The sequence below is a fragment of the Aureococcus anophagefferens genome (genome assembly GCF_000186865.1).
Source record: "Aureococcus anophagefferens unplaced genomic scaffold AURANscaffold_35, whole genome shotgun sequence".
Taxonomy (NCBI): domain Eukaryota; class Pelagophyceae; order Pelagomonadales; family Pelagomonadaceae; genus Aureococcus; species Aureococcus anophagefferens.
In genome coordinates this window covers 78,925-95,402 of record NW_008705593.1, presented here as the reverse complement: position 1 = coordinate 95,402, position 16,478 = coordinate 78,925, and the positions used below count along the sequence as shown (strand labels likewise).

Genomic DNA, 16,478 nt, shown 5'->3' with positions numbered 1-16,478 from the left:
TGGCGGCGGCGGCGGCCTTCTCCGCGCGGAGCGCCTCGACGGCCGCGCGGCGCTCCTCCCGCGTCGGAGGCGGCGGCGGCGGGACGTGGATGACCGTCGGCGCGACCGGCGCGGCCTTGGGCTTCGCGGCCTTGCGCTTCGCCTTCGCGGCCTTGGGCTTCGCGGCCTTGGGCTTCGCGGCCTTGGGCTTCTTCGCCTTCTTCGCGGCGCGCGCGCGCTCCTTCTCCTCCGCGGTGGGCAGGCCCCGCGCCTTGCGCAGCGCGGCCGCGTCGCGCGCGAAGGCGGCCTTGGCGCCGGCGATGGCCTCGGCCGTCGGCTTGGGGACGACGCCCTTCTCGAGCAGCGTCGCGCCCTCCTCGCCGTCGTCGTCGAGCTCGACGATCTTGAACTCCGTCCCGAGGACGACGGTCCCCGAGATCGTGTCGTTGCGGTCCGAGTAGAGCTTGATCCGCGGCTGGAAGAACGTTCGGACGGCGCGGGTCGACGGCCCGACGCCCACATTCATTGTGTACACGCCGCCCTTCTTGACGCCCTCGCGGAGCTCGTAGCGGACGCCCGTCGCGTTGTAGGCGGCCGCGGCGAAGAGGTCGAGCACCTCCGCCGAGTAGCCGTCGTGCTTGCGCGAGGAACAGTTGCGCACGTCGGCGGCCGTGAGGACCCAGACCTTGCCGTCGAACTTGCCCGTGGCCGAGTCCATGATCTTCACGCCGATCCGCGGCCGCGCGCCGCTCGCGACCTCGCCGAAGATCTTCCGCTGCGTGACGAACGAGAGCACGTTGAGGGGCATGGTCGGGTACTTCTCCGAGTCCGCGGGCTCGTAGGAGTAGGTCGCGGGCACGCCGTGGGCCTTGAGGATCTCCGCCTCGCTCTTGAAGCCCAACTCCGGGAACGCGGCCTTGATGGCCGGGAGCCTCGCGACGAGCGTCATCACGTCGTTCACGCCCTGGTGGCACGACGCGCAGAGGCAGCCCGGGCAGGGGACGCCCCGGAGCAGCCGCATCTCCATCAGAATCCCGACGAAGTCCGCGAGTTGCGGCAGCCGCGCGTTGCCGTTGAGCTCGCCGGCGTACTCGCGCCACGCGGGGCCGGGGCCGATGACCGACGCGTCGTCCGGGTCCTGCTCGACGATGCCCGCGGCCGCGAGGACGCGGAGGAGGCCGACGAGCTGCGGCTCGCCGTCGACCTCCTCGCCCGCGAGGTCGATCTTGTCGAGCATGACGACGGCCAGGGCCCAGCGCAGTGCCCGCGGCAGGACCGTATCGCCGCCGAGCGTGAGGACGCGGGACCAGATTTTAATCAGCGCGTCGATCATCTCGCGCGTCGCCTTGCGCGTGCGGACCTTGAGGTCGCACTCGAGACCGATGTCCGCGGCCAACGACGCAATCGCCGCGTCGTCGTCGCCGTCGTCGTAGCAGACCGCGCGGAGCATCGCGCGGATCCGGCCTACGGCCGCCGCGCTGGCTTTGTAGCCGACGGCGTACGCGAACGACCAGATCGTGACCCCGCCGTCGCCCTGGAGCGCCTCGAGGCGCGCGCGCTGCACCGTGGACAGGCGCGCGAGCAGGTCTAGCTCCGGAAGCTCCTCCTCGTCGCTGTCGCCGGCCGCGACGTCGTCGACGCTCGCGGGCGCCGCGGGCGCGTCGCGCGCGTCGCGCGTCGCGGAGCGCGTCGTCGGGCCGCACTGCTTCTTCGAGGGGCCGGGCCCCTCGCCGGAGACGCCCGCGACGCCGTCGGGGACGGACCGCTCGTCTTGGCGCGGCAGAGCAGGTAGCGCTCGCTTCACAGCTCCTCCCGAGGCCGAGCTCATGAGCACGAGGAACACGAAAACAGCACCCGTGCCTCGCATCGACGAGTCGTCGTCGTCGGCGCGTCTACGCGCGCGCGACGGGTCGTCGTGCAACTCTGGTGGAGTGCAGGACCACTGGTCTTAAGAGGAGCTCTGGATGCACTTGAGGGCCTACAGTGGTGTAATGGGTGGGCGGGGGAGGCGGGCGAGGGCGTGGACGCGTCCGGGGGCGCGCGGCGTCGGGTTCGGGAGGGGTGGTCGGGACGCGGGCGGGCGCGCGCGGCGGCGTAGCTCTCGATCACTCGCCGAGACTTGCTTAGACTCCAGTGGCAGAGCGAGCCTGGCCCTGGGCCGACCGTGCCTCCAAGCGAAGGTGCCGTGAAGCAGCAGTAAAGAGTGCGGCCAACGCCGCTGGGCAGCCCGGCTGCGATGGGTGACGAGGTTGCGCTCAAAGCGCACGGCGGTGCCTTCGTCAGCCTCAAACAGCTGTCCGACTTCGTCGCGGCGCTGGCGGCCGCGACCGCGGCGCCGGCGCCGTTGTCCGGCGCCGCGCGGGAGACGGCGGTGCGGCTGCTGAAGGACGACATGTTCATGGACAAGGTGCAAAGCGCCCTCGTGGCGCGGTGCGCCGGGTCCCCGCGCGCCGAACCGGCGCTGCGGCACGCGGCGGCCTTCGTGGCCGTCGCACACGACCTCGCGAGGACCGCGCGGTCGACGTCGAAGAAGCGCTGCGCGGTCGCCGCGAAGTTGAAGGGCCTCGTCTACCAGTTCCAGTGGTACGACGTCGCCGACGCCGCCGCGCGCGGGTTCCCGCCGCCGGCGCTGGGCGCCGCCGCGCCGCCCGCGGTCGCGCCGTCGCTGGCGCCGCGCGGCGGCGTCGCGCCGCTGGGAGGCGGAGGAGCGGTGCGCGCGGAGGTCTACGGCGGCGGACAGGGCTTCGCGTCCGACGAGGGCGTCGGCGTGGCGCACGAGGTCCCGTCGTCGCCGCCGCTGGTCACCGCGTCCGAGGCCGGCGTCGGCCGCAGCCACGAGGGCGCCGGCGGCGGCGTCGACGACGAGCTGGCCGTCGACGACGCGCCGCTGGAAGGCGGAGGAGCGGTGCGCGAGGAGGTCTACGGCGACGACGAGGGCTTCGCGTCCGAGGACGACGCCAACGACGTCGCCCGCGTCGCCCTCGAGGAGCCCGGCGCCTTCGCCGACCACACCTGCGGCTGCGTCTGCGTCTGCGAGGACGACGAGCCGTCGGTCGGCGGCGCGGGCGCGCCGCCCCGCGACGGCGCGGCGTCGGAGGCGGGGCTCGAGCCCCTCGCCGACGACGGCGGCGGCGACGTGCCCGAGGACGACGTCGACGAGGGCGACGACGGCGACGACGACGAGCTGGCCCTCGGCAATTGGGTCTACGAACGCGACAGCAAGTACCAGTACTACGGCGAGGTCGTCGAGATCGTCCAAGGTGGGCCCAAGGTCCTCTTCCGCAAGGACAAGAAGGAGGGCGAAGTATACTCGCACGAGGTCCTCAGCGAAAGGCGCCAGGCGGAGGTGATGAGGCTGAGACGGGTGAGGTCGACCGCGAGGGAGAAGCCGGACTTCTACGTCGACGTGCAGACGTCGCGACCGTCGCGCAAGCACGGCCGCGACGTCGACTGCGACGTCGAGTGCTACGGCCGCGGCGACGCGAACGTCGCGCGGCGGCAGCGGCCCGAGGCCGCGACGCACCACGAGCCGCTCTCGGCGACGAGGAAGGAGCTCGCCGCGTTCCAGCGCAAGGTCGACGACCTCGCGCCGTTCCCGTTCATCATGGAGAACAACGACAACATGCTCAAGAAAATGCCCTGGATGGAGGAGTACGAACCCTTCAGGCGAGAGACGAGCTGCTGCCGCTACGACGGCAACTCCAGCGACTTCGAGCACAACAAGAACCTGTGGAGCAATATGAGCGAGCTCCCGCTCTACCCGAAGTGCACGGCGACGATGCCGTGCGCGGAGAGGCGCGAGTCCGGCGGCAAGCACATCCGGACCATGGGGGGCCAGACCGAGAGGGGCCAGCAGCGGCCGGCGGCCGAGGAGCGGCTGTCGAGGAACGTGCTGCCGCGCGGCCTCCTCGACGACGTCGTCGCGGCCATGGAGGAGATGTACGTCGAGAACAACGAGCGGAAGAACAACGAGAAAGGAAAGTTATGGATCCTGGACCTGGGGTCGGGATACCAGAGTCTCCGCGGCGCCGTCGAGGACGCGGGCTTCGTCTACGTCCCCGTCGACCGCGTCAAGCGCGTCGGCGACTGCGACGTCGAGCTCTGCCTCGACTTCAGCAAGTCGACGATGCTGCTCATCATCTACAGCATCGTCAAGCACCACGACCTCGAGTTGCGCGACCTCGTGGGCGTCTGGTACTCGAGCACGTTGGCCCGCGTCTGCCCGCCCCTCTTCCACCCTGCCCTGATTTCGCGGCCGGCGACGCAGGCGACTGCACGACCTACTGCTCCATGCAGCACGTCAACAAGAAGAAGGACGAGACGCGGGACTACACGGTCAAGTACCACAGGAAGCTCAAGAAGTCGCGCGGGAGCTGGGCGCGCGACTACCTGGACCCCCGCCAGGGGGCCGAGGGCGACGCCGCGCGCGCGGCCGACAGCGCCGTCCAGAACGTCTTAGGATTCTTCTTGTGCCCGCCGAGTGGCAAGAGCGAGTGGCGGCCGGCGTCGGAGAAGCGCAAAGCCGCGTTGATCGAACCGGAACCGTCTGCGAAGCCGGGGAAGTCGGAGGAGACGCTCCGAGCCGAGCGCACGCGGGACGTTTGCAAGGAGCGCGGTTTCTGGGACGACGGCGCCGCGGTCGGCGGCGGCCACGGACAGCCATACTTGCAGCTCAAGTACGCCCAGGAGATCCTGCGCGGCGCCAAGACCTGGGAGGGCCGCGCGTACGCGGGTTGGGCCACGAGCGTTTTGAAAGACGACTACGTGACCTTCAAGGTCGGGAGCGGCGAAGAGCGAGTCATCGCCCGCATCCTCGAGGTGCGATGGTTCCGCTCGTTCGAAGCGATGCTCAAAAATTGTGGCCTGGGGCGATGCCTGCCCGGCGTGCGGACGATCGCGGAAGGCGTGGCTATATACAGGAAGTTTCGGCTCAGCCGCGACGGTCGGAGCTACGCGGAGGTCGAGCCCGAGGTGGGGGTCGTCGCCTTCCGCTTGCGGCCGCTGTCGTAGGCGCGTCCCTGGTCTAATACGAATCGTGTCCCCGGTCTAATACGTATCGCGTCTCTTATGGGCGGGCTGCTACGAGCCTGACGCTGGGGAACCGGAACTCGCCGTGCGCCGCGCGCGCGTCGGCTCCGGGCGAGCGGAAGGACGAGACGCCGTTGAGCGTGCGCACGCCGACGAGGCGTCGACGCGCCGTCGACGCGGCGGAGCCACGGACCACGAAGTAGTAGATGACGGAATGGGTCTCCGCGACGCCGTCGGACGCGGAGACCGTCAAGAAAAAGGGACCCGAGAGCGCGGACCGGTCGAAGAGAACGTGACGCGGTCCGGCGCGGCCGCGGGGGCCGTCGGGTTCGACGCCGCCACCCAGGCGCTGGTGCCGACGGTGTTGACGGCGGCGACGCGCACGTAGTAGAGCGTGCCCGCGCTCAGGCCCGTCGCGTAGACGACCGACGGCCCGTCCTCGTAGAGGGCCGCGGCCTCGACCTCGGACGCCGAGACGTTGAAGACCCGACCTCGGACGCCGAGACGTCGAAGACCTTCGGGCTCGAGAACGTGTCGGAGGTGTCGTACTCGATGAGGTAGTGGCTGAGGTTCGTGCCGCCGTCGGACAGCGGCCGCTCGAATTCGAGCTGGACCTTGTCGCCGATGGTGTCGAGCTTCTCGATGACGTACTCGACCTCGTCCGCGGCCTCCTGCCACTCCATCTCCTCCGTCTTGGCGCCGTTGAAGGCGACGGAGAACGTGCCGCTGAAGGGCGTCGAGCCCGTGCGCAGGACCTCGTTGACCACCGCGGGCGTCGTGCCCTGGAGGAAGGTGACCGTCCAGGCGTAGCCGCCGGACCAGCGCGTTCCGTCGACGGCGTGTAGGCGGAGCGACGAGGCCGAAGGCGAGGCTGACGCCGTCGCCCGCGCCGACGCGCTCCATGACCGCGTCCATCGTGTCCGACGGCGAGTTCCAGCGGAGGCCCGTCGCGTTGAAGGGGCTCGGCTTGGCGACGCGCTCGTTGGGCCAGTAGGTCGTGAGCGAGAAGTCGCCGTCGGCGAGGGAGCCGTCCTGGAGCGTCGTGACGTTGCAGTACGCGCTCGTCGCGTCGGACGACGCCGTCAGGTAGGACGTGTCGCAGACCATGGGCTTGAGGTCGCCGTGCTGCGCGAGGAACTCGACGTCGACGTAGAGGCCGACGTAGCTGCCGTTGCCCGGGAGGGGCTTGGCCGCGGTGACGACGAGGTAGTCCGACGCGGACTCGATCGTCGCGACGGAGCGGAGCGTCGAGGACCACGTCGCCGCGGACGCGTCGACGTTGATGACGTCCGTGGACCGCACGCGCGACGTCGCGCAGGCCGAGGAGACGCCGTCGTCGGACGAGGGGTCGCTGTAGAAGACGCCGACCTCGGCGTCCGTGAGCACGGCCGTGGACCCGGCGTACGCCGTCGCGAAGGAGACGTTCGCCTGGTACGAGCCGTCGCCGTAGACCTTGTCGACCTCGTAGTAGGAGTCGGACGTCGTGCCGAGGCGGACCCAGTCGCCCTTTTTGACGGTGACCTGGGCGCCGTTGAGGAGCGCGGACGTGGACCCGTAGGTCACGGCCGCGCTGTCGAGCGGCGACGTGCGCGCCTCGCACTCGTACTCGAGCTTGATGGAGCCGTCGGGCTGGTTGCCCTCGAGGATCGAGTAGGCGACCTGGTCGTCCAGGTACACGGGGCCGAGCTCGTCGGGGCAGCTCGAGGAGCACGTGGAATCGCAGCAGGAGCTGAGGTAGCCGATCGTGTCCGAGCCCGAGACGGCCGTGTAGCCGCCGTACGTCGACGAGTACGTCGAGAGCGCGGAGGACGTCGTGAGCGCGATCGACGGCACGTTGCCGCGGTGGTGGCGGCCCGTGAAGGTGACGCGGTACTCGACGTGGTAGACGCCCGTGCACGACGCGCAGGACGTGCCGGAGCCGTCGCCGGCCTGGACGTCGCCGACGATCTCGCGCGTGCGCGTCACGTTGACGCCGACGCCGTCGGCGTCGATCATGAACTGCGTGCCCGAGTAGGACATGGCGTTGAGCGCCGTCTCCATGTCGGCCGTCGACATGAGCGCGTTCGACGAGTCGTAGAGGTCGATGGAGGCCGCGATGCAGTCGTTCGTCGGGTCGCTGTCGCAGGAGATGGTGCCGATGGCGCTGTCCTCGTCGACGCCGAGCTGGCAGAAGTTGACGCCCTCGGCGGAGCCGCAGTCCGTGATGTCCCACGAGATGTCGAACGTCGGGACGACGCTCGCGAGGTCCGCGTCGAGCGCGTCCATCGTCGCCTCGAGCGAGCCCTGGTTCGTGTCCGCCTGGAGCAGGTAGAAGCCGAAGGCCTGGACCTCGGGCGTGTCGCCGACGGCGTAGTGGTCCGGGTCCTTGCCGTGCGTGAACGTCGCGACGCGCGCGGCGGCGTCGGGGCCCGTGAGCATGTCGTCGAGGGCGTACATGGTCGAGACGTCGCCGCGCGGGTGGCCGAAGGCGACCTCGTAGTTGTAGCCGTTGTTGTTGACCGTGCGCGCGACGACGACGTCGGTGATCGTCGAGAGCTGCTCGAGCGCGGCCTCGACGTCCGCCGCGGTCGCGTCGTGCGAGAGCGGCGGCGTCGCGTCGCCCTCGAAGCCGAGCGCGAAGGTGCCCTTGAGCGGCGCCTGGCCGAAGCGGACGCGCTCGACCTTGAGGACGGGCGACGTGCCCGCCCAGAGGTCCGCCTCCTTGGCGACGAGGAGCGGCTGCTCGCCGACGAGGCCCGCGAAGGTCACGGTCCACTCGTAGCCGAAGGCCCAGGTCGTCAGCGGCGCGTCGGTGACGTTGGCGCCCGCGAAGTACGCGGGCGTCGTGAAGTCGTCGAGCGAGCCGAGCTCGAGGCGGCCCGCGCCGTAGTCGATCTGGCGCACGCGGAACTGCTCGCCGGCGACGAAGACGAGGTCGTTCTGGTCGAGGCGACTCGAGCCCGTCTGGTGGAAGGCGCCCTTGCTGACCTCGATGAAGCCCTTGCCCTCGCCGGCGGCAACGGAGACGCCGCGGACGACGCGCGAGCTGTAGTCGCGCGAGACCTCGATCTCGCCGGACGAGCTGAGGCGCTCGAGGGCCGTCTTCACGGACCCCTCGCCCTCGGCGGGCGCGTCGACGGAGATGATCTCCGTCGTCTCGCCCCGGAGCTCGAGGGTGAAGTAGCCGCTGAGGCCGTCCGTGTCGGCCTCGGTCGTGACGGACTGGATCTCCGCGACGCCGTCGGACGCGGAGAGCGTCACGACCTGCACCTCGTCCTGGGTCTCCTCGGAGTACCACTCGATGTCGTAGCCGAGGACCGGCGCGCCGCCGTCGTCGTTCGGCGGCGTCCAGGTCACGTCGAGGGACGTGCCGGAGGCGACGGCGACGGCGACGGTGCCCGGGAGGCCCGGCTGCGTGCGCGGCGTCGCCGTCGCGACGGACGACACGGGGCCGTAGCCCGCGGAGTTGTAGGCCGTGACGCGCGCGAAGTACTCCTTGCCCGCGTCGAGGCCGTCGAAGGCGTAGCGGAAGGCGTCGGCGCCCTTGATGCGCTCCGTGATGACGACCTCGGCCGTCGACGACGGCGACAGGTCCGCGGTGTCGGAGACCATGAGCGACGCGTCCTGGGCGCCCTGCGTGAGCGTGTGCGCCTGGTGCGTGTAGGTGACCGTCCAGAGGCGGGGCCCCTTGGACGGCTCGTAGTCCTCGGCGACGACGTTGGCCGTGAAGATGGTGTCGAGGGCCTCGAGCGCGTACTTGAACTCGATCGCGGACGCGTCGACGGCGATGGACGCCGTCTCCTGGCCCTCGAAGCTGAGCTTGAAGGAGCCCGACACGGTCGAGAGCGCGTCGACCTGGACCGTCTGCACCTCGTAGGAGAAGCCGCCGGACACGACGTCGCAGTAGCCCTCCGTGACCTCCTCGACCTCGATGCGCGCGTCGTCGCCGATGAGGTAGGAGTCGTCGGCCGTGAGGAGGCCGACGTTGCCGTAGACGCCGACGAACTGGACGCGCCACGCGTAGCCGCGCGCGGCGCGCGACCGCGTGACGCGGACCGGCGGCACGCCGACGTCCCAGACGCCCGTGAGGCGGCTCACGGCGTCGGCGACCTCGTCGGCGGACGCGTCGTGGTCGAGGTGGGCCGTCGTCTTGCCGCCCCAGGACAGCGTGAACGTGCCCCGGCGCTGCGACTCGGCCGCGCGGAAGTGCGTCGTCACCGTCTGGACCTCGTGGACGAAGGCGACCTCGTCGACGCGGTAGTCGTCGCCGTGGAAGTCGAAGCCCGCGGAGCTGTCGATCTCGACGCGGTAGGCGGAGATCGTCGCGCCGCCGTCGAGGAACGGCGGCTGCCAGGCGACGCTGAGGGACGCGGCGTCGTAGGCCTCGCCGAGGACGACGGCCGTCGGCGCGTCGGGCACGGCGAGCGCGGCCGTGCCAGTCCGTCGAGGACGCGCAGCGGCGGGTCGCTGGGCTGCGTCAGGAACGTCGCGGCGGCTTCTCGAGCGCGCCCATGACGACGTCGTCGTCCGCATTTGCGCTGGAGCTCGCCGTCGGCGGCTCGGCCGGACCCGGCCCGGCGGCGCCGCGCTGCGGCACCGCGCGGCGCGACGGCGTCGGCACAGACGCCGCCGCGACGGGAGACCCGACCGTGGGGAAGACCTGCCACAGGACGGGGTCAGTCAGGGAGGGAGCGACGGAGACGTGCTCCTCCTTGTAGAACGCCGAAACTACACAGGACCAACCGGTCGTCGGGGCGGCGTAGCGCGTCTCACCGAGACAGTGCGCCTCCTTGGAATCAAACACCAGCGTGTCCCCGTGGTACAGCACGACGGCTTGTTTGAGCCGCGGAAACACGAACGTCGACGTCGGCCCACGCTTGCCGATGTTGACGGCGATCAGAATTCCGGGGGTGAGGTCGGAGGAGTCGACGTGGTTGCTGACGCAGGCGTCTTTGGCGTAGACAGCTTGAGACACAACAGACGAACCAGCCCGGAATAGAGCTCGCACCTTTTTCCTCGCTTCCGCGGCTGCCTTGGCCTCGGCCTCGGCTTCCGCGTCGGCCTCGGCCTTCGCCCCGGTGGGATTCCCGCCCTTGGCCGCTTTGCCGTCCTTGGCCTCCGGCGCGGGCGCCCCCTTGGCCGCCGGCGTCGCCTTGCCCTTGGCCGCCGGCGTCGCCTTGCCCTTGGCCGCCGGCGTCGCCTTGCGCTTGGCCGCCGGCGTCGCCTTGCCCTTGGCCGCCGGCGTCGCCTTGCCCTTGGCCGCCGGCGTCGCCTTGCCCTTGGCCGCCGGCGTCGCCTTGCCCTTGGCCGCTGGCGCCGCCTTGCGCTTGGCCGCCGGCGTCGCCTTGCCCTTGGCCGCTGGCGCCGCCTTGCGCTTGGCGCCGCCGGGCTTGACGTCGGTCGCATCTTCGGCAGCGCCCTCGTCACCGCGGCCCGAGAGCGAGGCGGAGCTAAAGCCGAAAAAATTCCGCGCCTGGCGAATCGGGTGGAAGGCGTCGTGGAAGTGTTCGCCCGTCGTAGCGAGATATTCGTCGACGGCCAGCCCTAGGTCGCGGCTGAGGGTGTCGCGCTCCTCCGAGCGGTTCGTGTCGGCCCGATCGAGCAGCTCGCCAGGCTTCTTCCGCGCGGCCTTGAACGAAAGATATACCGAAGGCCTCAGGCCTATGTTGCGCGAAAGGCGCGCAACGACGGCGCGCCCGGCAGACGCCTCGAGGTTCCGTCCGGAAAACTCGTTGGGCTCCGACTCAGTCGCTCGCGCGTGCGCCTCGATCTGGCCCACGGCCCGCGCGATCGCGTCAGCGCTGTCGACCATCTTCTTTCGCAAAGGGTCTTGGGCGAGGCACGACGCCCGGCCACGCAAGACACGAAAGGCACTCGCGCCGCCCTGCGGCCCTCGCACCTCCGGAGCGCCTCGCCATCGCGCCTGCACGTCGACGTCTGGGTCGTCATGCAGAGTGAACGCCGCGTCGATGACGTGCAGGCGAGGCCCCGCGCCCGCGTCGTCGTCGTCGTCGTCGGCCGTGTCGTCGGCGGCGGGCGCGTGTCCGCGTCGCCGCAACGCGCGGCGGCGCACGACCTCAGATAGAATCTCGAGGCGCGCGGGCACGAGCCGCGGGTCGAGGACGCGCGGGACGCGGCCCCGTCCGGCGCCTCGCCCGCCCTCGAGCCCCTCGTGGGCGCGGCCGTCGAGCGCGGCCACCAGCCTGTCCTGGCAGAAGCCGCGCGTAATTTTCAGGTCGTCGCGCGCCTTCGAGCGTCGCTCTTGGACGAGCTGCTCGACGACCGGCTCCACGACGTCCTCGTGGAGCTTGTGGAGCTCGTTCGCCGCGGCGACGTCGTCCGTGTAGAAGCCTTCTTGGTGCGGCGGTATCATCGGCTCGTCGTCCGCGCATCTATCCAACTCAATCACCCTTGCTCCTGCCCATAGCTCGCGCAAGCGCTCGAGCGGGCGGGAGCGTTGGTGCTCGTCGGCGTCGTCGAGCACCCATTGGAAGGCCGCGCGGAGCGCTACCTTGCTCAGCGGCCCTTTGGGCCGCCAGCTCGCGGGCGCGCCTGCGAGCTTGATGAGCGCGTCTCGTGTCTCGAGCACGTGCTGGGGCGCCCGCGCCAGGCGCGCCGGGGTAGAGCACGACCGCCCGGGTCGCGGGCCGCTCTGCCGCCGACGCCGACGATTGCGTCGCTGCTGAGCGTCGTGCTCACGATCCATGTGCAGTTGCTGGAGTCTCGCGGTGAACTAAGGCCGGGTGACTCAACAGCGGTTGCGCTTTGGACCGCTCGCCCTCGGGCAGCTTGGACGGCGGCGTCGACGCGGTCGCGGAGGTCGTGGAGGTCGCAGGCGCGCGATTCAAATCGCACACCCGGCCATCGTCCTCTGAGGGCAGCCTCCTCGTATGGCCGACAGTGCCTCCAAGCGAAGGTGCCGTGAAGCAGCAGTAAAGAGTGCGGCCAAGGCTGGGCAGCCCGGCTGCGATGGGTGACGAGGTTGCGCTCAAAGCGCACGGCGGCGCCTTCGTCAGCCTCAAACAGCTGTCCGACTTCGTCGCGGCGCTGGCGGCCGCGACCGCGGCGCCGGCGCCGTTGTCCGGCGCCGCGCGGGAGACGGCGGTGCGGCTGCTGAAGGACGACATGTTCATGGACAAGGTGCAGAGCGCCCTCGTGGCGCGGTGCGCCGGGTCCGCGCGCGCCGAATCGGCGCTGCGGCACGCGGCGGCCTTCGTGGCCGTCGCAGACAAACTCGCGAGGACCGCGCGGTCGACGTCGAAGAAGCGCTGCGCGGTCGCCGCGAAGTTGAAGGGCCTCGTCTACGAGTTCCAGTGGTACGTCGTCGCCGACGCCGCCGCGCGCGGCCTCCCGCCGCCGGCGCTGGGCGCCGCCGCGCCGCCCGCGGTCGCGCCGTCGCTGGGCGCCGCGGCACCGCCCGCGGCCGCGCCGCCGCTGGCGCCGCGCTTCCAGGGCGGCTACGGCGGCTACGGCGGCTTCGGCTGCTTCGGCGACGGCTCCGCGCCCGCGGACGACGTCGACGCCCGTGCGGTCCTGGCGCCGGTGGCTGCCGCGGCGCTGGCGCAGCACGGCGTCGGCGTCGAAGGCGTCGACGTGCCGCCGGCCGGCGACGTCCCGGCGCGCGCGCCCGCGCTCGAGCCCCCCGGCTCCGCGCCCGAGGACGACGTCGACCCGCCGGGCGGCGGCTCCGCGTCCGAGGACGACGGCGACCCCCCGGGCGGCGGCGACCCGCGGGGCGGCGACGACCAGCCGGGTGGCGACGACGACGAGTCGGCCGTCGCGGACGATCCGCTGGACGGCGACGGCTCCGCGCCCGAGGACGACGTCGACCCGCCGGGCGTCGACCCGCCGGGCGGCGGCTCCGCGTCCGCGGACTACGTCGACCCGCCGGGCGGCGACGACCCGCCGGGCGGCGACGACGACGAGTCGGCCGTCGCGGACGATCCGCCGGACGGCGTCCCGTTAGAGGCGCGCAACGCCGCGGGCCTCGAGGTCGGCGACCGCCTCTGGGCCCTCTTCAAGGACGTGCCGGGCCAGGAGTGCTGGGGCGGCACGATCCGCGAGGTGCGGCGCAACGGCACCTACGACGTCATCTTCGACGACGGCGTGCGCCAGCACATGGACGGGCGCCACTGCCTCGCGGACGTCGACCCGGACGTCCACGCGGCCATGCACCAGAAGGTGCCGAACGAGAGCGCCGAGGCCGCGCTCCGGTGCCACGGCCTCGAGGCCGCGGTCGTGCTGGGCATGCCGCGGCGCCAGAAGCGCGCCGCCGTCTTCGGGCCGCGGCTCCGGAAGCGCCTGGACCCCGCCGCGCCGCGGTCTCGGAAGCGCGCGGCCGCCGCCGCGCCGCGGCCGACGGCCAAGCTGCGCAACTCGGACGTCGTCCTCGCGACGACCGTCGACAGCCTGAAGGCGCTCGCGGTGGTCGACATGCTGCCCGCGGACATCGTCCACGACGCACAAATCGAGGCCGAGATGAGGGAGATGCTCGAGCGCCACGGCGACTTCATCTTCGACATGCTCATGCTCGCGGTCCTCGTGGTCAAGGACCCCCCGTGCCGGGGGGCCGTGCTTCGCGACGTCCGCGCGCTCCTCGCGAAGCCGACCGTCAAGCGCAACCACCTCGCGACCGCGCTCCGCAAGGCGCTCCGCAAGATCTTGAAGTCCCTCGACGACGCGGACTTCACGCGCATCAACAAGCTCAACATCGGCTTCACGGGCCTGATCCACGGCCCGAAGATGGCCGTCAAGTTCCTGGGCCACAACAGCCAGCTCCTCGACCGCGTCTCCGCGCTCCACCACAGCGGCCAGAGCTTCGCGGCCATCGCGCGCCTCGGCGCGAACGTCGACGCCTCGGTCGCCTGCCCCGTCTTCGCCGACCTGGAGTTGGCGCTGGCGAGCGGGCCAAAGGTGGGCTTCGTCGGCGAGTACAACGCCCGGTGGCTCGCCACGCGCGCCGCCGCCCTCCTCGGCCTCCGCTGCCCGGCGCAGGCCCGGACGACCTGGCGCGAGGCGACGCGCGTCCTCGGCGTCCTCGGGAAGGGCGAGGACGACGGCATCAAGACGCTCAAGGCCCGCGGCGAGACGCCCCTCACCGTCCTCGAGGCGGCCGGGTGCGCCCGGGCGGACGTCTGGTTCCTGTCCATGGCCATTTGCCTCAAGGGCAAGCGGCGCTAGGGTTAGTTAAGCTTGGGGGAAACTTCACCCTGTATGGGGAAAACTTCGGCCGCCAGTGGCTGCCCCGCTCGAGTACTCGCAGTGCCTGTCGGCATCGCGTAGTGGCCGTCGCCTGGGCTCGCAGGCGGTCGGCGACGACGGCCACGGCGACAGGGGCGCGTTTGGGCGCAGCGCGAAGGGCATGGCGGCGTCGCCGTCCTCCGTCGCGCCACTGGCTGCGGCCGGCGCGGCGGACGACGACGAGAAGGCCGACGGCGACGGCGAGGCGAGCGACATCGTCGCCACCGTCGAGGCGCGGAGCCTCGCGACGACGACCGTGCGCACGTTCCCCAACTGGGTCCCGGGCCAGCACTGGACCGAGGATCCGCGCGTCATGCCCACCTACGAGGCGCGCACGGAGGCGCAGGCGCTGCTGCGGCGAGCAGCTCGTCCAAAATCGGGCGAGCCAAATCTCGTGGGCCTCGGAGGACCCCCGGCCAAACCTGCCGAGCCGCGCGAACGTAGGAGCCGCCGCCGCCAATCGCTATAGACCGTGAGTCGGCTACCGTCGAGGCTTCTGCTAGGCGAGAGGCGCGGCCCCGCCCTGGGCTTCGCCGCCCGGCTACTGAGACGCGGCGCTGCGTTGCTACCGCGCGCCGCTGCGCTGCCACGCGCCGCCGCACTTGTAAATATGCCGCCCGCACCTCCGGCCAATGCTCCGGACGAAGTCCGGCCCACCCCCGCACCACTCTTCGTAAATTGAGAGTGGCTGCGAGCTCAAAGTGAGGTAACTTGAACGCAAATTTCCCCTTTTTTTTGCCAGCTCTGCCAATTATGGCTCCGAAAACTTGACCCCCAGCACTGCCACAAGGCGCCAAAAACACTCTATGATAGCGATGCTCCTCCTCACGACGCGACGCGCGTCGAGCTTGGCGGCGAAGCCCACGGCCTCGGGCGGCGCGAGCCCGTTCAAGGCGCGCGTCACCCTCGGCGGCAAGCTCGAGGCCCTGCTCCAGGAGGCGCCCGGCGCCGACGACCCGCGCGCGTCGGAGAAGCTCGCGGCCTGGTTCCGGGGCAAGTCGAGGGTCGTCGCGCTGACGGGCGCGGGCCTCTCCACGGACAGCGGCATCCCCGACTACCGGGGCGCCGAGGGCTCGTACCGCAAGGGCCACACGCCCGTGTCCCACGACGAGTTCATGCGCGTCGACGCGAAGCGGAAGCGCTACTGGGCCCGCGCGCTCGTGGGCTACGACGCGTTCCGCGCCGCGGCGCCGAACGCGGGCCACGCGGCGCTCGCCGACCTCGAGCGGCGGGGGACGATCGCCGCGGTCATCACGCAGAACGTCGACGGGCTCCACGAGGCCGCGGGGTCCCGAAACGTGATCCCGCTCCACGGCCGCGGCTACCGCGTGCGGTGCACGTCCTGCGGCGCCGAGGGGTGCCGGTCGGCGTACCACGCGGACCTCGAGCGCCGCAACCCGGCGTTCGCGGCGCGCGCCGCGGCGCTGCGCGGCGGCGCCGGCGCGCGGGACGCGCTGCGGCCCGACGGCGACGCGGACCTGATGGACGAGGAGTTCGACGACGCGGACGACGACGTCGCGGGCTTCGACGACGTCGCCGCCTGCGGCGAGTGCGGCGGCGTCGTCAAGCCCGACGTCGTCTTCTTCGGCGACAACGTGCCCGCGGCCCGCGTCCAGGCCTGCTACGACGCCGTCGCCGACGCCGACGGCCTCCTCTGCGTCGGCACGTCCCTCGCGGTCTACTCGGCCTTCCGCTTCGTCCGGAGGGCGCACGCGGACGGCCTCCCCATCTGCATCCTCAACCGCGGCCGCACGCGCGCGGACGTCGAGGACATGGCGGCCATCGCCCGCATCACGGCCGGGGCCGCGTCCCTGGCGCGCGTCTAGCGCGGTCTTTTGCGTTACATCCAGTCTTTCTCTTGGTAGTCACGGCCGCTGGGCCAGAAGGCGAGGACCGACGTGAAGATGTCTTCGGGCGTGTCCAGGAAGAGCCGCTCGTGCGCGCGCACGCTCGACGACGGCGCCGCGCGGCCGCGGTCGCGGAGGGCCGGGAGCCGCTGGCGGAGGGCGAGGAGTTCCTTGCGTGGCGCGTTGACGTAGGGGAGCCAGCCGCCAGTTGCGCGGACGGCGGCGAGGAAGTCGGCGAAGGCCTTGCGGCCCCAGCGTCGCAAGATGGTCTCGGGGAATTCGGCCTTGTAGTTGCGCGCGTCGATCGATGCGCCGCGACTCAGTAGAAGCATGCACATCTTGGGCTGACTGTTCTGGGCTGCGACGTGGAGCGCGGTCGCCTCGCGTCTAGTTCGGTCGTCGACT

General features: G+C 71.4%; 2 protein-coding genes across 2 annotated transcripts in view; one reads left to right on the top strand and one right to left on the bottom strand.

Moving 5' to 3' along the window:
• The window catches only part of AURANDRAFT_67225 (hypothetical protein), a gene marked incomplete at both ends in the record, with an annotated part of 11,122 nt that extends 218 nt beyond the window's left edge, over positions 1 to 10,904 (bottom strand). Inside the window, 7 exons of the mRNA XM_009042645.1 lie at positions 86 to 1,749; positions 5,286 to 5,469; positions 5,499 to 5,789; positions 5,863 to 9,453; positions 9,608 to 9,646; positions 9,995 to 10,647; positions 10,886 to 10,904. Of these exons, the coding sequence (XP_009040893.1) occupies positions 86 to 1,749; positions 5,286 to 5,469; positions 5,499 to 5,789; positions 5,863 to 9,453; positions 9,608 to 9,646; positions 9,995 to 10,647; positions 10,886 to 10,904 (6,441 nt within the window). The remainder of the gene's footprint in view (positions 1 to 85; positions 1,750 to 5,285; positions 5,470 to 5,498; positions 5,790 to 5,862; positions 9,454 to 9,607; positions 9,647 to 9,994; positions 10,648 to 10,885) is intronic.
• Positions 10,905 to 15,200: 4,296 nt separating this feature from the next.
• On the top strand, positions 15,201 to 15,989 carry AURANDRAFT_12619 (hypothetical protein; the record flags this gene model as incomplete). Its single annotated transcript, XM_009042716.1, has 1 exon — positions 15,201 to 15,989. A coding segment is annotated over one exon (789 nt), but the record flags the coding sequence as incomplete, so codon positions are not given.
• Between the last annotated feature and the right edge of the window lie 489 nt (positions 15,990 to 16,478).